We start from the raw sequence: 26,768 nt of genomic DNA, 5'->3' as shown, positions 1-26,768 counted from the left end.
CAGAGGCAGGAGGATCTCTGTGAGTTGGAGGCCAGCCTGGTCTACAGAGCTAGTTCCAGGACAGCCAAGGCTACACAGAGAAACCCTGCCTTGAAACACCTCCCCCAAAAAGATTATTGGATCAAGTTATTTTCCAAAATGGTTGTTTCTTAGCATATATCATGCATACATGAATTGTTATGGGGACTTATAAAATTCATGTGACCTATGAATAAATTGAACCAATTTGCTCTTCTTCCTCCAGCAAATCTCTGGAAGCTAATCTACAATGGCACTCTGCAGGAATTCCTGTATGATAACCTCAAACCAGGCACCACATATAAACTGAGAGTCTTTTGCACTTCACCTGTAGGCCAAAGCCAGGTAAGAAAACAGAAAGTGGAAAGTTCTCAAATTGAGGATTGAAATAAACTGTTGTAGTACTAAATGTTTTTGAAAGCTGAACTTCAATTTAGTATAACAGTAAAATATTTTCTATCTCTTAGCCTTCAGATGTATTGACAATTCAGACACCTACTCTACCTCCTGAGTCTTGTCGTCCACCGCCCTCAAATGGTAAAAATAAGTGTAAGGACACCAGCCTTCCTGCAAGTAAGGCTTCCTTATGTGATTGATAACTGTGCCTAAGCTTCCTGGCCTGGGACTTTTGCTTTGTGTGTGTGTGTGTGTGTGTGTGTGTGTTAATATTATCAAGTAGAGTTTCCTTTTAGTCTGAATCCAGTAATTCTTAGCAAACAAATTCTTGGTAATTGAAACCTAACTTTTTAATGTCTAAGTCAGCCTATGAGGTTAATTGATAGAATAAGCTTTGCATCTCTCAGCATTTTAAAAGAGTTGTCTTACTTAGCTCACTCTACAGTATGTTGTATTGTTTTAAAGAACCATCCCTAAAAACTAGGGACTTGGTGTGGAGCCAAATGATAATGTGTGTGCTTAGTGTAAACAAGACTGGGTTCGATCACTAGTACCAAAATAAGTACTTTGGGGAGGGGAGAACTGAGTGCATTTTACGTATTTTGTAGACAATCGTTCTGTTAATGGGAACTTGGAAACAGTTGTGCGTGGCAAAAAATCCAGAGGTGCCCGGAATGACAGAAAGGAGTACCCTGGCTCTGAAAAGAAGTGTGCAGTAAGTAAATTAAATCCTGAAGAACCCACAGTTTCTGGCTAAAAACATAAAATACGAGTCGAAAAGTTATGCTGTTCAGGTAACTCGCTTGTACTTCATTTCACTTTGAATGAATATGTGCTTGCACTGTATTTCTTGTCAAGGTGAGGAGTGACCACGCCTGCAAAGTCATGCATGTGTTTGTTTATTTGGATGTTTGTTTAATTTGTAGCTTGGATCTCATGCAATGAAGTGTGGAACTGTACCAGCCCGGCACCCTCCTTCTCAGTGTGGTACACCTGTGCTAACCTGCAAGGGGCCAACCTGTGTTATTGTCAGTTGGGAAGTATGTTGCCAATTCAACTTCTTATTGATTTTGCTGATACACAAACGTGTTAGTGGTTTAGAATATTTTGGGGGAAAACCCTGAAATCTCTAATAAATCATAGCTTAGAATTATGATCCCATAATCCTCAGACCATGGTTTCTAGAACATACCTAGGACTTGATTGATACCAATGATATCATGAAGACAACAGAACTGATAATCTGCTCTTCAAATCTCAACTATAAATTCAGGGATCAAAATAGACCATCAATTGGGTAACTAATGGAATTTTTAAAGCTAATGCAAGAGATAGCAAAGGTAAATCAATTTATAAAAAGTTTTAATTTTTTTGTGGTGCTGAGGACTGAACCCAGGGCTTCATACATGCTAGGCAAGCACTCTGCTTCTGAACAATATTCCCCAGCCCAGAGCTTCATACTATTTGACTTCATTGGGAAATCTTCGGGTACTATTTCTAACCTGTAACTACAATGTGGTACATAAGGAATGCTAAAGACTTAAGAATATACTTTTAACAACCCATGTGAATATCTTACCAAATTAAATTCTTAAAAATAAGAAATAAGCCGGGCGGTGGTGGCGCACGCCTTTAATCCCAGCACTCGGGAGGCAGAGCCAGGCGGATCTCTGTGAGTTCAAGGCCAGCCTGGGCTACCAAGTGAGTTCCAGGAAAAGGCGCAAAGCTACACAGAGAAACCCTGTCTCGAAAAACCAAAAAAAAAAAAAAAATAAGAAATAGCCTAATTATTTAAGCATATAGGTTTATTTGGATTGTTCTTTTTTTCCCAGTCTCAAGCACTGACTTTTTTTAACATTGACAAAAAAGACTTAGTCTGTTAATAATGCATGGCAGAGCTTATTTTTAACTTACAAAGGCCAGATCACAAGGGTATGTGATTATTGATTTATTACACTAACCAATGGTAATGTTAAACAATATTAATATATTTGTTTTCATTTGTCTAACATAAAATTAGCAAGTCTTTTTTCTTACTTTAACATGTGTCTTTTAATGTTGTTATAGTGTCCTGCCTGTGTTTGTTTCTACCTATCTCTATCCTGTATTACTTGACGGAGTACAAGCTTTCATGTATTGTTCCTCTCCACAGTATCTAATATAGTGACCACTTAGAAAAAGAATTGAATTTCTGTGTGTGTTTCATCTTTCAGACTCCTAAATGCAATGGTGCTGAAATCACTGATTACCGACTGCAGTGGGGACAAACTGAAGATTCCATGCATTTGATTTACACTGGCCCTTGTTTGCGCTATGAAGTTAAAGGTCTTACTCCGGCAACCACGTATTTTTGCAGAGTCCAGGTAGAGCTGGCGTTTCCTTCACTGTAAAGAAGGCAACAGCTATTAACCTATACTTTCCATATACATAATACTAATGTCATTTCCAATATAAAGACCAGAGTAAAGTCAAGAAGGGAAAGCTTTCTATGAATATTGCCTATCTTTAACTATATCACTTCTTGTATTGTTTAAAGCCCTATATGATCTCTCATGTACTTCTCAGTCCAGCTTGATATGCCATATTTCCTTTATACTTCCGTGGTTTTCAAATTTCTCTGAACTTAGCAATTACCTAAAATGCTTATTAAAACACTGACTCTAGCCAGGCCTGTACATGCATGTGTTCCCAGAATTTTTGGAGGATGATGCAGGAGGATTAGCCCAGTTTTGAGGACAGCCTGGGATATATAGTAAGTTTAAGGCTAGCCTGGATTATAGAGTGAGACCCTGCCTGAAACAAGCAAATACACCCATTCAGGCCTATATGATCAGTTTCTTTCTTTCTTTTTCTTTTCTTTTTTTTTGGGGGGGGCGGGGGTGGGGATGGCGGGTTTTGGTTTTGGTTTTCAAGACAGGACAGGGATTCTCTGTGTAGCCCTAGCTGTCCTAGAACTCTCTCTGTAAACCAGGCTGGCCTCAAACTAAAAAATCTACCTGTGTCTGCTTCCCAAGTGCTGGAATTAGGCTTATTTCACTTTTAATTATGCATATAAAATGCAAGGACAGGTTTATTTTTAGATAAACTTGGGACAGACACTCATCAGAAGTCAAGAAAGTAAGAGAATGAACTTCTTTTACTGGCTGGGTTTGTTAAAGGGGTTACTGGGGCGGGGGCGGGGGCTGGAAATTTTCCTGAATGAGCTATTAACCTATACAACAAGAATGGTCTTGTTGGTTAGATGAGATGGTGTTAATGACTAAACTAGGATTGCAGGAATGGTGTAGTCTATTAAAGTCTGGATTCGGGAAACTGAAATTGTTAGTTTCATGAAAAGGGGTACTATTCAGACCAGAATTGGGCTGCCTTCAAGACAAGATGGTTGTACATCTGTTCCCTCAATTCAAGCTCTATGATTTGGTAGGAAGACAGGGCAACCAAGTCTCTAATAGTACTTCTCTGTTAGAGAGGGGCAGCAGTTCTAGGATTGAAGGGTCTGTAGGAGGAGGACAGCTTTAAGGCTTTCTTGTGAGCTCACTCTGCTAGGAAAAACTGAGGTAACTCTGTCATCCAAAAACTTCTGGAAAGGGATACTAGAACAAGGGAGAAAGAGGAATCCCAGAATGATCATGATTATCAGGAGCAGCCCAAAGGAGCAACCAAGAATGTGAAAGGGTTAATCATGAGATGGAGGACTGCTGAAGAGCAATGGCTCTATCCTTTAATTAGTTTAATTTAATTTTATCAGCATGCCTGGCACCCATAAAGGCCAGAAGAGAGAGCAGAGGATCCCCTGGAATAGGAGTTACAGATGGTTGTGAGCCACTGTATGGTGCTGGGAACTGAACCCAGGACCTCTGGAAGAGCAGCAAGTGCTCTTCATTGTCAAGCCATCTCTGCGGCACACTATCCTTTAAACCTTGTGCGCCATCTCTATCAGAGCTGACTTACTGGTAAAGAAATGCACTGTTCATTCAGAAGTGCACACATAGACCCCAAAGGTGGCCTCTAGAAAACAGGGAGGGCCTGGCAGTTCTGCATGACAACAGCAGCTAGGGAACAGATCTGGCCTTGGATTGTCAAAAGCTAATGTGCTAATGTGTACTGATTCTCTCTAATATTTGTTTAGAAATAAGGGTTAAATGGTGAAATATTTCTCATAGGATGGAAGTCCCCTTACGCAACTCCATCATGACTCCCAAAGTTGTTAGAGATCCTGATGGAGGCTGAGACCAGGATGGGTACATCATAGGGGAGACATGACTTTGTGAGGAACAAAAAGGAAAGAGTACATTTGCCTATCCAATTAAGAGGAGGTGCATGTGGGTTTGGAAGGTGCAAATTCAGAAGAGGCCCATGGTATATGCCAGTCAGGGGAAAGGTCAAAGCAGGATATCTGGAAGAGCTTCCTTGGATGTCCATATGTGGTGTTTGAAAGAGTGTCCCAAAGGGAGATGGAGTGCCCAAAGGCTAGGGCTATGAAAGGCTGCGTAGAGGTCGCATGATAGTCTGAAGGGGACTCCTCCAAGGTTAAGTTGAAGGTACTGAATTTTAGAATTTTAGGATTTCAGAGAAACTGTGAGTAAGAATCAAATATCAGGTGGAGATGGAGTTGGAGAGGGACAGAGGGGGACTAGGGGTGGGAAAAGTAGGACATGGAGAAGAGAAGTCAGGATGGTGACCTCTTCCCTGGAAGCCAAGGCTTTGGTCTCTGGTTGCCTAAAGGTGGACAATTCAATTAGTCTAAGGAGTACACCAGACTGAAGAGAAAGAGGTGTGTTGGTGTGGTAGAGGGGGAAGTGTAGTTAACTTGTAGTTACACAGAGAGGAGCCAAGGCTGTGGAGAAAGGAAATGCAAGGCCAGGCAATGGGCTTTTTGACAGAAGTCATGTAGATGAGTGTGTGAATCATTAAATCACCCAAATATCTCACCGAAGGGAGTAGTGAAGGCCAGTGAGTGAAGAGGCTTGCTCTCTAGTGGGAAGATTGCTCTCCTGATTATCAGCCTTGTGCTGTCCTCTGCCCATACATTCACCTCGTGTAGAGCACAGAGGCCCACTTTTCAGTTTGTAGAGAGAGGAGTAGAGACCACCAAGGGTGACTTGGCAGGCCAGGCATATGGCCTCCTGAAGAGATGTTGAGGAGGTTGTAACCAGGTAAAAAAAAAATCTCTGGAAATTAATTAGTAGCCTGATTGCAGAAGTCTTTGCCTCAACTCCAGCCATCCCATGCACATAAAAATCGATTTCAGGGCTTTTCTACTGGGCGTGGTGCAGTTCCCCTGTTGAGGAAAGCCAAGCAGATATGGGTCAGGAAAGCCCAATCTGCTACCAGGAAAGGTGAACATAGTCCCAACATGAGGAGAACAGGGAGGAGTTAGGGGATTTCACGGGATTGGTGGGTAGTAAGACAGTCTGGTTGAAGTATGGAAGCAAGGACCCCTGTCTGAGGGGGAGGGAGGGTAGTAAGAGGATGGACAGATTAGGAAGTGGATCAGAGAGGATGCCATCAGCCCTCCTTGTCCTCTGGGATGCAGCTGAGGCATACCAAGCTGGTTCTTTTGGTCAGGTACCAGTAGGGCTCCTGAAATTCAAGCCCTGGTTGAATTTCTGCCTGTGCGATGGAGTGAGGTGGGGGAGAGGAGAAAAGTTATGTGTGCAAAAGAAAGAGATAGTGTGGAATATCCCGGCCCTAGACTGCTAGGACAACCCAGAGATGGGCCATTCAGTTCCCCCAGGGTGACAGAGCCTTTGTCTGTCTTATGGCCTTTGCAGTGGATGATAGCATCCCTTTGAGGCAATATGGACGCATTGAGGAGGAGGGGGAACGCCTCTCATTGATGACAGTGGTGGCCTTTGGTGTAAGGAAACACGATTCTCTCCAAATCTAGGAGATGGATTGAATGATGCTGTAGGTACATACAGAGTCAGGATAGAGGATGACTGCAGCATTCCAGGCTGAGGGTAGGACCCTGGTGAGTACAATGAGCTCTGCCTGCTGAGGAGTGGTCTAAGGAAGGAGGAAGCTTGCCTCTTCCACTCACTGAGAATGGAAGCAGTTGAGAGTCTCATGATACCACTCAACAATGGGAACCCAACAAGGGGGGTCCTTGAGGGTGCTACCCTCAATCAACTTATCCCAGGTCCCAGGAATGGGAGTGGTATTGAGCTGGTGAAAAACCTTAAGGGTCTCATCTACTGTCTTGAAGTAATTGTGAGGTACGTGTGGGTCACAGAAAGGGTGTTGTTTGTAGCTGGGAACAGAGTGTCATGGACACTGGAGGGCAGGGCTGTCCAGAGGCCGCAGGGTAGAGCAAGCTGATGTGATCAGACTTGAGGCAAAGCAGGAACTAGAGGAGAAGACAGGAAATAACAGACTGATGAGCGATAGTTTGAAGGCTGTGGGGAACAGAACTTGCCTGAAGTTAGAGACAGAAGGCGCCAGCTCTGACGTACAGCATCAGTTTGTTTACAGAAATAGGCTACAGGTTGGAGCTAATTACAGCAGATGGGCCAGAAGAACTCAGACCTGGTTACAGATGCTCTGAATGTAAAGTAAAGGTGAAAAGCACATGGTGAAGAAAGCACCCTTGAGATTAAGAGAGTGAAGTGAGTTTTTGATGGGGGCAGGAGTGAGAAAGAAAGGAATAAGGGATAGGGATGACTGGGTAGAATGGAACAACGGAACAGTTAACCCATCTGAAGGCCCTGTGTAAAGTGATAGGAATCCTTGGATTTAAGGGCTGCAAGGATAATAGTATTTGGCGGGAAGGAGTTCTGAGAAAAGCTTTGTGTCATAATTGACGAGTCTTGTGGGGGTATAATTTTCCTAAAATATGCGTATTAACATTTCTGACTTTCCTTCCCCCATGTGCACTCTTTACCTTCCTAAAGTACTTACAGCCTGCAAGTCTCAGCATGTATTTCTGCAACATAGAACCAAATTGTTAGACTATGAGTTTAGGATGCACTGTTTTGTTATGCAACAAAATGGTTCATGCACAGAAATCGCTAAATGAATTGCTAACAAAGCATGCGTTTTTCAGGCTGTAAATATAGTTGGGGTTGGAATGTTTGGAGGAACTGGAAAAGTAGCTACACCAGGAACTGTACCCGCCATAGTTCCAATGTTACAAGAAGTTGAAGACAAAGTGCCTGCCAAATTGTCGTCAACTTGCATCGCTATCCAATGGGAAGAGCCAGACTGCCATGGCTCTCCAATCACTGGATATAACATCGAATATGGAGATAAAAAAATCTTGACTGTTGATAGAGTAACAGAGTATGTTCTGAAAAATCTACAGCCTAACACTACATACAGGTAAGTCACTTGTATCTTATTTTGGATAAATCAAAAAATGTTCAGAATTTTGAGCAGATCTGCATTTGTGTGTTTAATACACTTCATATTTCTTTTGAATTCTGCTTCGTTAGTGAAATTTGATGTTTGTAAGAGCCATTTCTGCTTCCCATCAATAATTTTCAATAGTAGTTCTGTCTTGTAATCAGTATAATAGTTATTCTATATAGAGATATAGTGGGTTGGGTTATATGAAGAAAAGTGTTTCCTTTACTTAATATAAATTCATATATTTTAATTTATTTTTACCACTAGAATCAGAATTCAAGCTATGAATCATTACGGACTAAGCCCTTTTAGCCCACCAATAAGAAGCAAAACCAAACCACTACCACCAGCGCCACCACAGCTTGCTTGTGGGGTCTGTGGACACCAGAGTCTCAGACTCAAATGGGGCAATGCTTCAAGCAAAAAATCACTTGCCAACTTTATAACCTACAAATTATTAATGGAAGATCGATCTGGCAGGTAACTACTTTTACCATTTAACATCTACTGCAACTAAAAAACAGTTTAAATTGTTATATCTTGCCTCTTGCCAGGCATGCTCACTCTCTCTGTCTCTGTCTGTCTGTCTGTCTGTCTGTCTGTCTGTCTCTCTCTCTCTCTCTCTCTCTCTCTCTCTCTCTCTCTCTCACACACACACACACACACACACACACACACACACACACACACACACACGTCTTAATCTGTAATTTCAGTGAACTAAGTAGGGTGGAAACAGCCCGTTGCTGTGTGAAACATAATACTTTTAGTTCTTATCCATGTTTTCACTTCCTCCTAACCACTTTTTCCTTTACTTAATGCAATGTAAGTACCAGAGAATAGATATTATGGGAGGAAAAGATAAAGCCCAGCGCCTTGACAGTATATGATCTTATGACTTGATTTCTTTTTGCTTTTTTGTTTGTTTTCCCTTTCTGGCTTATTTTTACTATCTTGGACTCAACTGTTGATTATAATATTGCTTTCTAATCTTTATCTTTTTCCCCTCAGATTTACTGTCATTTACAATGGGCCTGATCTGACTCACAAAGTGCAAAAATTGAGTGAATATACACAATACAAGTTTAAAATCCAGGCATGTAATGAAGCTGGTGAGGGACCACTGTCTGATGTCTACACTTTCACTACAACAAAAACCCCACCTGCTGCACTTAAAGGTAAATGGTGCACACAGACACTGAACATTTTATTAGCGCTTTCTCAGCACATATATACAATTGAGCAGTAATTAGAAAATGCTATATTAAGAGAGGCAACAAGGCTCAAAAGGCAAATGCCGCATGCCTTCCCTCATATGAAAAGTGTTGCTTCTAAATTTTTATAGAAATATGTTTAGGTGAGAGTAATTGTGGGTAAAGGTGAGGAAACTAGAAATCATAAGGCTGGGGAGAGACTCTAAAGAAGGGGGTAGGGAGGGCATAAAACACATATATTAAAGTAGAAGGTAGACTACTGAGGTTGAGGAGTATAAGTAGGAAGATAGAGCTCAGCAGATTGGGGAAGTAACCAAAACTAAAAATGTATGAAAATGCCATAAGGAAACCTGTTACTTTGTTTGCTGATGTAAAAATTAAACTAAATCTTGGGGCTAGAGAGATGGCTCAGTGGTTAGGAGCACTGGATGCTCTTCCAGAGGACCAGGGTTTGATTCCCAGTACCTACATGACAGCTCACAACCGTCTCTAACTACAGTCCCAGGGGATCCAGTGCCCTCTTCTGGCCTCCACAGGTACCAGGCGCACACGCAATGCAGACATACATATATGCAGGCAAAACATCCACACACATAAAATAAATAATTTAAAATTTAAAATTAAATTAAATCTTTAAAAAATAGCAGTAGTAATTTTTTTAATTCACTAGTAGACTACCAAAAAAGTAGTGCCTAATTGTGTATTTAAGGATCAATGAAAAGATTTATTAAGACTTCAGGCCTGATGGTGGTGGTGGTGCATGCCTTTAATCCCAGCACTCCGGAGGCAGAGGCAGGTGGATCTCTGAATTTAAAGCCTGCCTAGTCTACAGAGCAAGTTCCAGGACAGCCAGGGCTGTTACACAGAGAAGCCCTGTCTCAAAAAAATATTTTAAAAAGTATTAATAAGACTCCCACAACCAATATTTTTCAAATATCTTAGAGAGCATCTAATTCCACCACTACCCCTTTTAAGAGTAAGACATGATTTTTAAAAAAAAAAAACTGATGGCTCAGCAGTTAAGAGCTCTGGCTGCTCTTCCAGAGACCCTGGGTTCAATTCTCAGCATCCACATGACAGCTCACAAATGTCTGTAACTCCAGTTCCGGGGGAATTTGACACCTTCACACCAATGCACATAAAATAAAGTTAAATAAATTTTTTAGAAAAGAGTAAGACATGGAGCTTAAGACATGCCTCAAAGGTTAAGAGCACTTGTTGCTCTTTCACAGGACCCTGGTTATGTTCCCAGCACCCACTTGGTGGTTCACAACCATCCATAACTCCAGTTCCAGGGAGTCCAGTGCCCTCTCAGACCTCTGTAAGCACCAATCATACACACTGGTGCCCATACTTATATGCAGGCAAAATACAGGCTCCTGATTTCCATAACTGTGTGCCTCCCACATTGTCATATCCACTCATTGCTACACGTTATATTTTCTCAAATGGTTTGTTAGAAAAAAAATTATCAATTCACAGGTATAGCTATACTGATTAAAGCTAAATTAGTATGTAAACTTTAATAAATTTATTTCTGAAACTATGGATTTACTCTCCTTATCAGTGTTGTAGGGTATCCACCAGAGAAGACTGCTCAAACATGGGTTTAAGCCAATAGCAAGTGTTTATTAGCAGGCCCAAAACTACACTAGGTGTGCGGGATTCCACTGTAGCACTGAGCCTTTCTCAGGGTGGGCTTTTAAGCACAAAAAAAAACATGTTCTGGGTTGACATACTTAAGTTAACAAGAACAGTTAGCCAGAAAAGAAACTACAGAAGCCAAAAGGCAAGGTTAGTACATTTAGAGACTTTCCCAGAACTATGGACTTTGGTGGATTAGGTCTTTGTTTTAGTTTTGTCAGGTGATGCTGTTCACATGCTGAGTTTTAGAGCCTGAATCCACTCCCATCATGGAGTCAGTTGTGCAAAGGTCTGGACCCTGTTACAATCAGAAAGTAAAATGCTATGTATCACACTCACAATGAGTCCAAGTTTGCAGGTCTCAGAACCTTGGGTGCAAGGATTATTTTTCCTTCTCCCAGTTGTGATGTTTGGTTGATCTAATCTTTCCACGAGTTCAATCACTATTTTTATTTATTTTATGTGCATTGATGTTTTGCCTGCTTGTATGCCTGTGTGAGGATGTTGGATCCTCCTGGAACTGAAGTAACAGATAATTGTGAGCTGCCATGTAGGTGCTAGGAATTGAACCTGGGTCCTCTGGAAGAGCAGCCCATGCTGTTAATTGCTGAGCCATCTCTCTAGCCCCCAAGTTCAATCACTAATATGAAATCATTCTTCTCCAGTGTAATGCTAAGTGAAACACATTCAAAATAAATTAATTGTGCTTAGATGACAATAATGCTTTCTTCTTTTCCTAAGTAATATCCCTATATATTTAAGCCCCATTTTCTTAAAATGTAGAGACTAACAACTTAGTCTGCTCTTTCCCACCTCACACAGTTGCTAAACTCCTAAAATAAAATTACTTACCCATATGAAAATGTTTCTAAATTTACAACATACCATATAAACACAATGCAGATTATTCTAGAAGGAAAAAACAAAATTAAAATTTATAAAATATGAATAGAAAATCTAAACATGAGCCTGGTGGTGGTGGCACATGCCCTTGATCCCAGCACATGGGAGGAAGAGGCAGGCAGATCTGAGTTCGAGGCCAGCCTGGTCTACAAAGTGAGTTCTAGGACAGGCTCCAAAGCTACACAGAGAAACCCTGTCTCGAAAAACCAAAAAAAAATGGTCTAAACATGCATTATTAATTTATAACTTCATTAAGGTTTTGCTACAATAATGATCCTGATGGCATAACAAAAGTAATTTCAATAATAAGTATAGTTCTGTTGGGTGTGGTAGTGTACACCTTTAATGCCAGCACAAGGCTATTCTGATCTTCAAAGCAAGTTCCAGGCCAGCCACAGCTACATAGGGAAACCATCTCTCAAAATACATAAATATCTTTTTAAGTATGGCTACATATTTCTCATATTAGGTCTACATGTGCTTGTAATGATTGTGTGGTTATGAGTAATTTCAATGTATTCAGCATCATTAGAGAAAAACAGAACCTTCTAAAATGTAATTTTCCTTTTTCAGCACCTAGATTTCACCCCCTGAATAACAACAGTTGTGAAATCAAATGGGATTCCTTGGAGCCAGTTAAAGGTGATCCCATTGTTTACTGTCTTCAAGTCATGAATGGAAAGAAAGCTGAGCAGGTATATTCTTTTACATTTAGTCTTTAACATTATGCCAGGTGTGGTAGCACAGGTCTGTAGCCTCAGCACTTGAGGAGTAAACACAGGAGGATCAAGGTACTCTTTGGCTACATAGCAAGTTTGAGGGTAGCCTGGGCTCTATGAGACCTTGTTGAAAAAAAAGTGTGGGGTGGGGTGTGCACACCTTTAATCCCAGCACTTGGGAAGCAGAGGCAGGCAGATCTCGTGAGTTCAAGGCCAGCCTGGTCTATAGATTGAGTTCCAGGACAACCAGGGCTATACAGAGAAACCCTGTCTCAAAAAAAAAAATTATAGTTCTAAGTCCAGCTGAGATTAGAGCTTTTGGTGGGGAGTATGTTATTTTTTTTAAGTCAAAGCTTTTAATTTAAATTATATAACTTCAGAATGGTGAGATAGTATCTACAGTTAAAACACTAGCACATTATTAGTACAATTTATATTATTTTTGACTTTTTATTGCAATCATTCAATATAATTTGCTATGGAATATTAGCAGATACACAAACAGATAATGTTATTTTTAAAAAGTGTTTAAAGTAACTAAATCTTTTCCCAAAGTTTTATCTCATCTGTAACATTTATGTACATAATCTAGCTTATTCATCTAATTAGCTTATCACCATTGAATTGTTTAGTATTTCTTGATGCCACTGGTGGCAATCCATGATTCAAGTCCATACACAGTGTAATTAAACTTGAACAGTTGTAGGTTTTCGCTATGCTTTATTGAACAAAGTTATCTACTCGATACTGAATCCCCTCCGAACATTAGAAACATTGAGTAACATTTTACTTTTGTTGTGAACATGTTCATGAAACTAATGAATTTTTGTTTTTCTTGTTGTTAAAATCTATACAGTATATTTTTTATTGGAAAGAAACAATAATTTCCATTTGATCCTTTTTCCTTTAGATTTACAAAGGACCGAACACTACCTTTTCCTTTTCCAACTATCTTGCAAATTCAAGATATCGCTTCAAGGTCTGTGCAGGACGCCAGTATGAAAATTCTGATGGCGTGCAAGAGCTCTGGGGACCGTATAGCCCCAGCGCGGTTCTGTCAACTTACAAGCATCAGTCCGGGCATGGCAGAGGCAGTGGGGGTAAAGGCAGAGGCAACCACAATGACAAAGATGAGAAGTACAAGACAGAGATGAGCGATGATACCTTTGTTCTCACTCTTCTCATAGGGTTTGCACTTATTGCCATCTTGTGTGCTGTCGCAATTCAGTACTTCCTGATCAACTAGCCTGTTCTTTTAGGAAGTAGGAAAGCATATTACATGAAATTAGAAAACCTTAGATGTAGCTTAACTCATACTTAAGTATAAAACTTATTGGTAGAAACTAATAATGGCAAAAAAAGGCCCTGCCTTAATACTTAAAACCTTTCAATGTGACAGTACAAGAGATTTTTTAAGGAAATAGGTGTACTTTGAATTCCATCATTTTGTTAACGAAACATTACATTGTTATGCAAAACTAAGACCTTTTGTTGAAACTATTTCCTGTCTTAACTTTTCAAGTCAATCTTTTTCAAACTTTCTGGTACTGTGAGATAAACAACATTGTTTTGGAATTTTATTTGGAAGAAAATGAGAAAAAAATTCACTTCTACATGTCCAGTTAACGTCCCTATGAAGAAATAAAAGTTTCTACCAAACTTCTGTGCTCTAATTTGTTCAAAATAATGTATTCAACGATTGCTTTCTACCCTGATAAATACTTTGTGTATTATTCACAGTTCTCTAAAGGAACAGAACTGACAGAGAGAGTATAAAGGAACACGAAATCCTGCCATTTGTAGCAAAATTGTGAGAACTGAAGGACAGTCTATTAATTAAAATAAGCCAGACCCAGAAAGAGAAATCTGTTGTTCATATACACAAACCTGAAGAAGTCAGATTGTAGAGCACTGGAGGTTAGGAAGTGGAGGAGAAGGAAAGATAGAGGTTGGCTAAGGGGTTTTGGAAGTTCATTAGTGTTCCACATAGGTAATGACATAGTTTGAACAGTGCATGCTGCGTACATGTGGTGAAATATCACACTGTACCCCTTTAATGTATATATATAATTATTAAGTGTTAATGAAGTGAAATACCAATTGAAAGTATTCAAATGTGACAGTGAAATACATTACAGGCTTGGCAGAAAGATGGTAACTGAGTGAGATGGTCCAGTGAGCATCTCCTCCGCAGACACCAGTTTCTACAGTGATCCATGCACCTATCTGTTCGAACGGGCTCCCAGAAGGCCAGGGAGAGCCAGTGTTGCTGCTCTATAGAAGAAACACTGAAGGAAGCAAAAAGGAAAGAGTTGCCTGTGGTGCCCCTCCCTCTCCTCCATGCAGCTCAGCTGAAGACACCTCACACTTGGGAAAAAGAATTAAATCCAGACTTTAGACTTGAAACTCAATGCCAAGCAGGGCCCCGTATCTTCTGGCCCCGGAACTATATCCTCAAACTGAGCATCTTCACCCCCCACCCCCAGCCTGGTAGCTAAGGGACCACCTATACTACCCACCTCTCAACCTCAGATAGAAGAGCAGTGAGAGCATCCCATCCACTGAGGTGCAGAGAAGGAAAATGAGAACACTTTCTCTTAGAACTCAGTGCCTGGGCCACTACACTGAGACCTGGTACCTGACAGAGCCCCAATGCCCTATCTCCCAGGCCAACACTTATAGGTGGAACCTTGAGACATGCCCAGCACCAGGAAGGGACCTACTTTTTGGTGAGACTGACTTCCAAGCTATTTGACCACAGGCCAAGCACAGAGAAGAAAAATTGAGTGCCAACTCACTGCATAGGAGCATAATACTAGCTCTCCACAATGAAGCCCAGGAGTAAGCAGAATACTTAAGCAATGACTGACCATGGGCCAATTGCCAGATAAGAGGTATCAGGGTTCATTGTAGTTCCAGGTGGAAGCTTATAAGGCTAGACTACCATTCTTAGACACTCTCAGTTTGTTCTCAGCAAGACACCAGCTGCAGGTTTAGGACAAACCAGGCTTGAGGTGCCCTCTAGTGCTTAAGTAGCAGAAATGAGCATAGACTCAAAAAACAGCCTACAATTTCTGGATTGACAAAATTAGATCGAGAAAATATTTAAAAGGTGCCTAATCCTTCATTGAACACACTGTTGTACACCAACAAGCACCAAGTACTTTCCAGGTACCAGTATTCCACTTACGGAACAAAAATAAGGCTCTAGACACTGATTACATAATAACCCATGCCTGAAAAGCTTCATACCAAAAAGTTCAGAAGAACAGAGAAATAATCCAGTAGAATAATGGAGTAACTGATTTTTTTTAATCAAAGACAAATTCTTTTGCGGGGGGTGTTATTTCTGCCCAGGCTGAGAAATCACTCAAAATCTACTGGCTTCTTCCTCCTGAGTGCTGGGAGTATAGATGTGATGTATACCACCACACCCAGTCTATAAAGGTTCTTGAGCTGAAATTTATACTAAGTGAAATTTAAAACCTGATAGAAAGTGTGGATGGTAGAACAGGTCAAACAGGAAACAAAAGGAGGAAGCTTCAAGACAGGCTGCTTGAAAATTCATAATCAGATGAGAAAGAAAACAGAGAAATGAAGAAAGCACCTGGGAGCTTTGAGATGGCATTAGAAGAGCAAAACTGAGTTACAAGGGCAAGGGAGACAGGAATGCCGAAAGTAAAGGTCAAGCAAACTTAGGCCACCAGACCTGTCCTGTAAGAAACGTTAGAGACTACTTCAGACAAGTAAAAACTAATGAGCAAGAAGAAAGTATTAAGAGGAATAAAATTCACCAGTATAGATAGTTATTCAAATTCAGAATGTTCTAATGTGATAAACATGGTTTGTAAAGTATTCATGTATTTACTACGGATGAAAAAACAAAATAACAGTAAACAAAAAAACAAAATAACTATATTAATATGTTAAGAGATTAGCAATAAGGATTAAAAAATAAGACCCAACTATATATTGTCTAGAAGACCCCAGTTTAACTATAAAGAGATAGATAAAAGTAAAGAGATACGAAAAGAGAGATCGTGCAGAAGAAGGCAGGAGCAGCTGTCTGTGTTTCAGGCAATGAAGGCTTTAGAATTAGGAAAATTGTCAAGACAAAAAAGGATATTACATAATGACAAAAGGATTAATTCTCTAATCCTTTATTCTTAATTTGTATACACCTAACAATAGATAGAGTTCCAAACTACAAATGAGACAAACATTGACAAAATAACTATGAAAAAAACAAATCTTACTTTGGAATTCTACTTGGAAACATCAACATCCTTTACTAAGATAGACAGAGCAGGAAGAAAATAAAGGACATAGCATAACTGAACTCAACTGTACCACCAGCCAATTTATCACAATTGATACCTATATCTAAGAACAGTAGGATAGATAGATATATAGATAGATAGATGGTAGATGGATAGATAGAGAGAGAGAGATGATAGATAGATAGATAGATAGATAGATAGATAGATAGATAGATAGATAGATAGATAGATAGATAGATAGATATAGATATTTTTTATGAGCTCAGATGGAGCATTCACTAAAGTGGACCACACTCTGGGCCATAAAACATACCTAAAAAATTATGTATTAAAATTTAAACTGTATTTTTATCATATTCATCTACCACTACCTTCCTTCAATTCCCCCTAGTGCCACTATCCCGCTCATACACAACATCATACCTTCCTTTTTTGTTATTAATAACTCCTTGAATACAATTAGTGCTTCCCACATGTGGGTGGGTGTGGGGCCAGCCACTGTCAGGTGGGCAACCTACCAGCTGCCACATTACCCAAAACAGAGTAACTCTCTCTCCTTCAACAGCCATCAGCTGTCAATAGCACCTCCAATAGGAGTAAGGACTTGAGAAACCCTCTCTCAACCAGGATAAAGTTTTAACTGGCTTCATCCTGTACAGGTAGGCACAACTGGTGTGAGTTGATGTAGATGTGTGCAGTAGCCATGTCATGTCCAGAGGTCAGCTTTTCACAGCTGTCCTCATCTCCCAACTCTTACATTCTTTCCACTCAGTCTTCCAAGATATTCCTTGAGCCCTGAATTGGGGGAGGTTGATATACATGATTCATCCACAGATGATCACTCATACGTCATTTACAGTTGATTACACATGGCCTTTCTCAGTTAGGAGTCTATGCTGCAAAAAGAAGCTTCTCTGGCCAATTTTTTTTTTCCGGAGCTGAGGACCGAACCTAGGGCCTTGAGCTTGCTAGGCAAGTGCTCTACCACTGAGCTAAATCCCCAACCCCTATCTGGCCAAATTTTAAAGCAACACAAATTGATGGGTATAAACATAAGTCTTGTCAATAAATGGCACTGGGACAATTGAATATCCACATGCAACAATATGAGTTTAGATTCTTACCTTACACCATACACCAAAAAGAGTATAGATTTAAATATGAGAGCTAAAACAATAAAACTTTTAGAGGAAGCATTTAAAGAGCTTTCAGACCTTCTACTACATAATTCATCTTTGTATATGCCATATATATATATATATATATATATATATATATATATATATATATGTATAGTTTTTCAAGGCAGGGTTTCTCTGTATAGCTTTGGAGCCTGTCCTGGAGTTCGCTCTGTAGACCAGGCTGGCCTCAAACTCACAGAGATCCTCCTGCCTCTGCCTCCCAAGTCCTGGGATTAAAGGCGTGCGCCACTTCCACCAGGCAAAATATATATTTTTAAATGGCAAATTAGATTCTTTCCAAGTTATTTTCCGAGCCTTATGAAGCACCATTTAAAGATGTAAATTGGGGGCTGGGAAGATAGTTGCGTCGGTAAAGTGCTTACATTATAAGCACAAAGACCTATCAAAATTCCCAAAACCCACACAAAAACTGTCAGGTGTACGGTACATACTTGTCGCAAAGTTGGAGAGGCACAGACATGCAGGTGCCTGGGGCTCCCTGACCAGTCAGTCATTTATCATACTTTATGAGTTCCAGGCCAATGAGAGGTTCTATATCAAAAAAAAGTTGACAGCATCTTAAGAATGACATCCAAAGTTGTCCTCTGCTCTCCACATGCATGCACATTCTCACACATACATATACATATGCACACTCATAAACACACACACACACACACACACACACACACACTAAAACTGATAACAGACTAGGTAATATTTATAAATCTAATAGAAAATTTGCGTCCAAAACCTATGAGAATTCTTAAAATTGTAAAACAAATCAGCAGTGTGTTAAAATGATGAAACAGGACATTTAGATAGAAAATGCCAATTTCCTTTGAGCCAATGCACACCAAGAACATTACAATAGTAAGAAAAGTTTGATTTATTGCTTATAGCAAGAATGAGCAAGCACGAGCTGGAGAGATGGCTCCACGCTTAAAAGCACTGGCTGCTCTTCCAAGAGGACCTGGGATTGATTTCCAGAACCCACGTGGTGGCTCATGACCTTCTGCAACTCCAGTCCCAGGGAATTCAATGCTCTCTTCTAGCCCTCACTGCACTGCGCACATGTGGTGCACAGACATGGATGCAGGCAAAACACCCATACACATAAAGGTGTGTGTGTGTGTGTGTGTGTGTGTGTGTGTGTGTGTGTGTGTGTGTGTGTGTGTGTGTGACAGAGAGAGAGAGAGAGAGAGAGAGAGAGAGAGAGAGAGAGAGAGGGAGGGAGGGAGGGAGGGAGGGAGGGAGGGAGGGAGGGAGGGAGGGAAGGAGGACCACAGGTAACTATGGCAGCATTCCAGAGTGCTGTCAGAAGGTGAGAGAGCTCTACAATTGAGACTCATGATAAATCTCATATTCAGGGGAGGAGAATTTTTCAAGAATAAAGCTGTGATGGGTAAAGTAGTGGCTACTCCAAGGGTGGCATTTAGTATTTATGGGTCTTGATGACCTTTGGTTTTGATTTTTCAGTGTTTTTAAGTTTAGTTTTATCTTATGTGTATGGGTGATTTCCTCACATGCATGTACACCAGGTGTATGCATGATGCCCTTGGAGACAGAAAAGGGTTTTAGATCCCCTGGAACTGAAATGACAGATGGCTGTGAGCCACCCAAGGACTCTCAACTGCTGAGCCTCTCTCTAGCCTGAGACCTTGAACCTTGATTTTTATCCTGAGTTTAGATGAAGGTGTAAAGGGATCTTGTGATGCCTTGTTTTAGCAGATTCTGAAGTTAATGTTCCTTGATATTATGACCAACCAGAAAATGATATGACCTCTCACTATGCACCAGGCAAACACCTAACTTCACTCAGTACTTACCATAATAGAGAAGCCTCTTGATGTCAAAGCATGCTTGTGTAGAACAGTTCCTTCTTTTAGCTAAAATCAGACCACAGAACTTCAACCCAATATAATCAGATTTTCACCATAACTAAGATTTTTCTGGTCAAACTCAGTAGAGTGTCAAGTAAGCATAGTCTAGCATAGACTCGGGTTCATCTTCCATTCTCTTTTTACAGGGTGTCCTAATTAGGGTTTCTAATTCTGTGATGAAACATGGTGGCCAAAAACAACTCAGGGAGGAACCGGTTTATTTGGCTTATACTTCCACATCATAGTCCGTCATTTAAGGAAGTCAGGACAGAAATTCAAGCAGGGCTAGATGCAGAAACTGATGCAGAGGCCATGGAGAGGTACTGCTTACTGATTTGCTTCCCATGGCGTGCTCAGCCCGCTTTCTATAGAACCCAGGACCACCAGCCCAGGGATGGCACCACCCACAACAGGCTGGGCCCTCCCCCATCAATCCAGAATTAAGAAAATACCTTACAGCTGGATCTTATGGAGGCATTTTCTCAATTGAGGTTCCCTTCTTTCAGAGAACTCTAGCTTGTGTCATGTTGGTGTAAAACTAGCCAGTACACGGGGTTACTTGCTGGGCTATCTTACATGACAGTGGTTTTGTAGTACTACTGGATATGGTCCAGCACCAAACTGTAATACAGGCTATTATCAGAAACAAAATGATGATTGGTTCTCATTACAGATCTCAATGCCAGGAACTTACGTTATGAAACCTGGGCCACTAAATTATGTCCCAAAATTCAACTGTGTCTCCCTTAGAGTCAATTTATTCTTTCTGGATAGTATCAAGCTACTCTGATTGTCCTGTAGTATTTGTGTAAGTACAATACTTTTACCTATTGTTCTTGTTGTTATAATTCACAGATTTAGACTAGCTTGTTAAGCTTCTAGAACCAAACAGTGCCATGTAGGACTTCTGCTAGTTTCATAGAGAAACATGGAGCCACTTTTTAGTTGTATTATTCTCAGTTGAAGAAACTGTAATTCACAAATCTTATGTGAAGAGGGAATCAGCCTTTGCCCCTCAAAGATCTCCCAAATGACTTGTATTAGGCTCGTTTAAAAGAGCTTCAGGGAGCCGGGTGGTGGTGGCGCACGTCTTTAATCCCAGCACTCGGGAGGCAGAGGCAGGTGGATCTCTGTGAGTTCGAGGCCAGCCTGGACTACAGAGTGAGTTCCAGGAAAGGCGCAAAACTACACAGAGAAACCCTGTCTCGAAAAAAAAGAAAAAAAAGAGCTTCAGGGTAGTGTTCTCAAGAAAGCATGGTCTACTGGATGGGTGATAGTTGTTAGTATCTCCAAAACTCTAACAACTATCTCCAAAAGCACAAAGGAAGTTAGTGTGTAATAGGCAAGGATAAGCCTGATGTAACTATAATAAGTAATGCCCTAATGAAGCAGACTTTAGTGGGAGTGGATTTACTATTTAGTGCAACAAAAATCATCTGTTTTTGTGTCCCTGTAGTGAATGCTTGCAATGTTATGTTTAGAACATGACATCCAACATCCTGTGGCTTATGATTGAGCAAGCAGGGTTACATGCCCACATCCACACACGTGCACATACATCACACACACTAATGATAATTTGGGGTTGCCAAAACATCCATTTTAAATGCAAGTTTAGCTTTGTTGTGCCAGAGACGGTCACAGTTTCGAGCTCTGTACCACACCCAAATGGCTTCAATAATGGGCAGGATCAAAACTTACAGATGTTCACCTAGTAGACTGGGCTCCCAACTTTCCTGCCTGTTTGCCAATGAAGTTAAAATGACACACACCTTCTTCTGTAATACATGTTGCTAGTTGCTTGCCTCTCTTCTCTATTTCTGCCTATTCTCCATGACCAATGCAAAACTATCCTTTAGAGACCCATTCCTGTAGACTCCCAGCTGTAACTCCTTATTCAGACCTCTGGTGGCTTCTAAGAACAGTAACTACCAGCCATATTGATAGGGAAACTCCAAGAGTTTTGAGTCGTGTAATCCCCCAAATAAGGTTTTGCCAAGGGCCATGGCATAGTACAGCACATGACAACTAATATACAAGATGAATAATTCTCTGATGGGCAACCTCACTAGGCAAGGCCATGGGGCAACAGACTCCAGAGTATCATTTGCTTCTGTCTGTAATTTCACATGTGCTATGGAAATTTTGCCCTAAGCAGCTATAAGGAATCCCCCATTGCTTGTAAGTGTAGTGTGTTTCTCTCATGAGTGGGATCTTATGTGAAGATGACTCCCCCCAGGCTGTATTGTCCATTTAATATCAATAATGTTAGCTTACACAGAGTTTTGATGAATAATTGAATACAAAGTAATGCTGTTTTATATCATAGATCAGGTTGACATAGGAAATACAAACAGTTGTATTTCCAGCCACTAAGACAGCTGTATACTATTAGCTGGTTTAAAGCTTCAAAGTAACTTTAGATTAGACCAGGTGACTTGTTAATGGATTTTAAGATAAACATTCCCAGGAAAAGCAGTCCAGTTCACAAGGACAAAGTAGCCAGCTGTCTGAATTGTTGAATCAAGGTTATAGGTGTAAAGCAGCCTAATTATTGTGCCAGCCTCTCTCGATAAGTCTGGCTGATATCTAGGACAGTAATTAACTCTGCACAAATTCCTAACCTCAGTTTTATGATACAGACATATAACCTGAAGACTCTAAATTCAGCCAACTAACTGTTCTTTATTGTTGGGTCCTGAAGTCACATGAATGACAGGGGACGATTTACCAAGTTCGAGGTACAAAACAGCTTTCCTTCAGAAACATGGGGGCAGGGGATTTTTCCTACTGGCCAGGGCTGCAGAGTATAATCTGGCTTCTTAGCCCCAAGAAAGAGTTGCAAGTTTCCTTTTTTATGGTCTAAGGTTACACGCAAGACAGAAAAATACATTTTAAGATTTAAATGCTTTTAGTGTCACTGTTTCTGCCAAATGAGATTAGCTGTGCTCCTTGCCCCCACCCCTCCCCACCCCTCACCCTGCAGCTTACTCTCCACAAACATTCTGAGTCTGAGGGAGCCCAACATTTTTACAAATGTTCATCACAAAATGTTAGTTTAAAATGTTACTACACTTAGAAAAATAGGATATAATGCATGATTTCTTTATTTTTCTTAGACTCGTCAACAGTTTAGCTTTATAATTCTTTTAGCTCTTTTTAAGATTATCTCTTTAGTTAGATAGTATAATGACTGGTTCTTTCTTCACAGCTGCAGCTGCACTTTACAGCCAATTAAGAAGTTGAGATCCCGGGCGATGGTGGCGCACGCCTTTAATCCCAGCACTTGGGAGGTAGAGCCAGGCGGATCTCTGTGAGTTCGAGGCCAGCCTGGTCTCCAAAGTGAGTTCCAGGAAAGGTGCAAAACTACACAGAGAAACCCTGTCTCGAAAAACAAAAAAACAAAAAAAAAAAAAAGAAGAAGTTGAGATCTATTACAAGTGTGTTGTGGAGATAACTCTGTTTCTTATCAAATGAAATGCAACCTTCAAATGCAACTTCTATATTGCCTGAAGGATTTCTGTTGGGTATAACTGTAAAGAACAAAGAGGATTGGAATTCAGCATGAGAAAATAAAGAGAGAAACTATCAGAATGCGTGTGTTCCTTTCCTAAACCCCTCAGACAGAAATAGTCCTAAGTCCCTCGATGCTGCAGCTTTCCCCCAGGACTGCAATAAGCTTTCTTTGTAGAATTAGGGAAAGGTTCCAAAATTGACAGCAAAATGCACATAATTCTCTAACTAGACTAAAATCCATTGGCTCCATAAATGGGTGAATTTTGTGGTGTGTAAAGTCAGTCTGTCTATCTGTATCCTGCCTCCCCTCCCCCGCCTCTTTATTTTTGAGACGAAGTTTCTCTGTATAACAGTCCTGGCTGTCCGGGAACTCCCTCTGTAGACCAGGCTGGCCTCAAACTCAGAGATCTGCCTGCCTCTGCCTCCTGAGTGCTGGAAGGTAAGGGTCTCTCTTGCAGTTTCTGCTGCTGTGTTTCATGCTCCAGGCCACCTGGTTCACACAGTTCTCTTGTCTTGCTTCCCATCTCATCATACCAGTACTGGGATTACAGATATTCCCTACCACATCCAACATCTTTTAAATGTGGCTTCCGGGATGGAACTCGGGTCATCTTACCTGCTTACTGTTTTTACCTGCTAAGTCATCTCCCCAACCCCAGATGACTCATCTCCCCACCTTGTGCACTGTCATAATTTTAGTACTAAAAATCTTGTTTCTAAATCTTTTTGACATAAGAAAATCTTAGATAATGGGTGAAGACCCCTGAGTTGTAAATAGTGGCCAAATAAATAAGTAGAAGTTAAAAACAACACTGTCCCTACTGTCAATACAACACAGATGATCTGCTCTCTGTGGTGACTGTAACTACTCTTTCACATACATATAAGGGTCACATGAAGCTGTCATGGCCCAATGGAAGTCTTCCAGAACTGCTTCAGGGTGTCTGGTGTGGCCAGGGTTGACGCAAATTTTACGCAAATCCAAGACTGGAGTAGCAGCCACGACAAATACAGTGGTCCCAGTGGCTGAAGGAAGTCTTCTCAGGTTAGCAGTAGTTAGACCAGGATCTTCCCTAGGTACCTGAACTAAATCAGAGTTTTTCAGGCAGTTGTGAGGTGCTTAAAGCGGTCACGGCTGTTAGGATGACAACTGAAACAATTACCTAAGAAGCAAGTGTTTGACTGAGAGTTTGTGCAGCCTCGGAGAAAATGTCCAAGCTGTAAATGTGCCTGCCACCATGCTAATGGATGGATAGTTCTGGCAGTCTTGAAAAACCTGGACAAAAGTTATAGTTCCCATCTGGCCTCCATTTTGGCCTCAACCTAGGTGAGTCACCCACTTCCACTCCCTTAAGGCAGAGCACCAGAAATGAAGAGTCAGATAACTAGTCAGTTGAATAGCCCAACTGCTGGTGCCTGAGGTCTTTAGTCCCTTAGAGGGAAAGGAACAGGTCTGGAGAGATGGTTCAGCAGTTGAGCTCACTTGCTATAGATGTGTCCAACACCCACATCAAATGGTTCACAGCCACCTATAAGTCCTATTCTAGGGTAGCTGATGTTCTCTGACCTCCACAGGCACACATAAATAATAAATCAATCATTAAAAAGGATAAAAGAGAAAAAAATCATTAAGGAGTGCTGACAACAAATACAAACTTGAACATGTTTTTTCCAATGATTTTTATCTAATAGTGCTTAGCTCTTAGCCAAATACTCTTGATGGAGCTTCGGTCCTTCTGATCTCTTTCAGGACACACACACTAGAATAGGAAGGACAAGAACCAAAATAAGGCATACTCCATAATATACAGAAAAGAACGTAAGATTGGGCATGGAAGAAAGGGAAGTAGAAAGACATATGGAGACCAAATCTAGTTTGCTCGCCTCCCAGTAAGACTCCAATATTGAGTTGAAAACAGCAGCTACCACACAGACACTGTGATCAATGTCTGTAATTGCAGCACTTGGGCAGCCCAGACATGAAAATCACAAGTTTAAGGCCCACCTGCACTACACGGTGAGTTCAAGGCCAGCCTGAGCTACACAATAAGACCTTGGCTCAAACCAGCAACTGAAAAAAGGAAAAAAATAAAGAAAAGGACAGTTGTTGAATTAGAGATTCAAAAATATATAATTTATTCCAAAGTTCCTTTGGTTGCTTTATGCAGTTAAGTTACTGCTCCTGATTCAGATGTAGCTAAAACATTCTGTGAGCAAATGAAAAGGCTGCTTCTGACAGTAGATGGACTGGCCTCTCACAGTACAAAACCCAATCAGACTCTCTACAAATGTTCCTTCTCATTTTTAGGGATGTGTACTTGAAGACAATGGAGCTTCAAACCTACTAACTGGTTTCATAAAGATATTAATAAAAGTGTAGACAATATAAAACAAAATATTGCTATTTTGTCCAAATATAAAGTGGATTTTTGCTTATCTGTGTTCATATTCAAGTAACATGCAGATATAAATTGTAATATATTCCACTCTGTCAGTCCATAAACTATAAACAAAGAAAATTATAAGATATTAACCAACTAGATGTACTATATTCAAGTCTTATACACAATTTTGATGACGATGTGATTTTCTTGCCTAGGATGTTGAAGATCTTGGGATGGTATTGAACACACACACACACACACACACACACACACACACACACACACACATACAGTTTTTCCTCTATACATATGTATGATAAACTTTAATTTTTGTTTTCTTTGTTACATCCAAATTTCCAATTACTAATCTTGTGCTTTGGGGCCATTTATAAGTAAAATAACAGTCATTTGCCCACAATGCCCTGCAGCAGTTCATATGACAACTGAAATAGTTACTGACTCATTGGTGAATCCATGTAGTCGGGATGTGCTAGACAAAGGGATGAGTCATGACGGGAGGGCACAAGAATTTAATACAATACCTAGAGCAGCTTGGAACCATATTGGAAGTTTTTGTGTACTTTCCAGTTTCCCTAAAATGTACAAAGGTACCTGAAAAGTTTTAGTTTACTGAAATGGAAGGAATAACTTAGGACATATACCTGCAAAGTGATTATCGCTGTTATTGGCAGTAGAAAAGATGCTAAGATGTTAGTCTGATATAAATTGAAAGTTTATTGATGTGGAAAAAGAAAGAAATTCATTTAATTTGGAAATGCACTAGGGGTGAGAATAGACAATATTAAAAGAGCTATGTATATGCTGTTTCTCCAAAAAAGCTTGATTATTTGGGAAGAGATGATGAAACACCCGTGACCAAAATTAACTTGAGGAGGAAAGGATTCATTTCATCTCACAGTTGTAGTCTATCATCCAGGGAAGTCACGACAGAAGCTAAACTAGAGACCATGGAGGAACGCTGCTTGCTGGCTTATTTCCCACTTCTTGCTCAGCCTGCTTTCTTATACAACCAAGGACCACCTGCCCAGCAGTGGACCACCCACAGCGGCCCAGGCCCTCACACATCAATCATTAATCAAGAAAACACTCCAAAGACTCGCCTACAGGCCAGTCTTACAGAGGCATTTTCTCAGTTGATGATCCTGACTTGTGTCAAGTTGTCAAAGGACTAATCAGCACAGACATTATGTGTAGGTTGTGAAACAACTCTCATACAAGACAGAAAAAAGGAGTGAGCTGTGTTTGACAATCAGCTGGCTTCA

General features: G+C 40.5%; 1 protein-coding gene across 1 annotated transcript in view; it reads left to right on the top strand.

The window, feature by feature from the left end:
* Positions 1-13,863, top strand: part of LOC128116865 (fibronectin type III domain containing protein 3C1-like) — a 68,412-nt gene extending 54,549 nt beyond the window's left edge. The window contains exons 18-27 of the mRNA XM_052748492.1: positions 245-363; positions 486-591; positions 1,023-1,129; positions 1,341-1,454; positions 2,628-2,777; positions 7,460-7,734; positions 8,029-8,241; positions 8,773-8,939; positions 12,096-12,217; positions 13,152-13,863. Of these exons, the coding sequence (XP_052604452.1) occupies positions 245-363; positions 486-591; positions 1,023-1,129; positions 1,341-1,454; positions 2,628-2,777; positions 7,460-7,734; positions 8,029-8,241; positions 8,773-8,939; positions 12,096-12,217; positions 13,152-13,487 (1,709 nt within the window). The 3' untranslated portion in view covers positions 13,488-13,863. The remainder of the gene's footprint in view (positions 1-244; positions 364-485; positions 592-1,022; positions 1,130-1,340; positions 1,455-2,627; positions 2,778-7,459; positions 7,735-8,028; positions 8,242-8,772; positions 8,940-12,095; positions 12,218-13,151) is intronic.
* Positions 13,864-26,768: the final 12,905 nt, after the last annotated feature.

This window comes from Peromyscus californicus, unplaced genomic scaffold (genome assembly GCF_007827085.1).
Source record: "Peromyscus californicus insignis strain IS unplaced genomic scaffold, ASM782708v3 Scaffold_10__1_contigs__length_136768540, whole genome shotgun sequence".
In the NCBI taxonomy this organism is placed as follows: Eukaryota; Metazoa; Chordata; class Mammalia; order Rodentia; family Cricetidae; genus Peromyscus; species Peromyscus californicus.
This window is presented reverse-complemented; position numbering and strand designations above follow the sequence as displayed.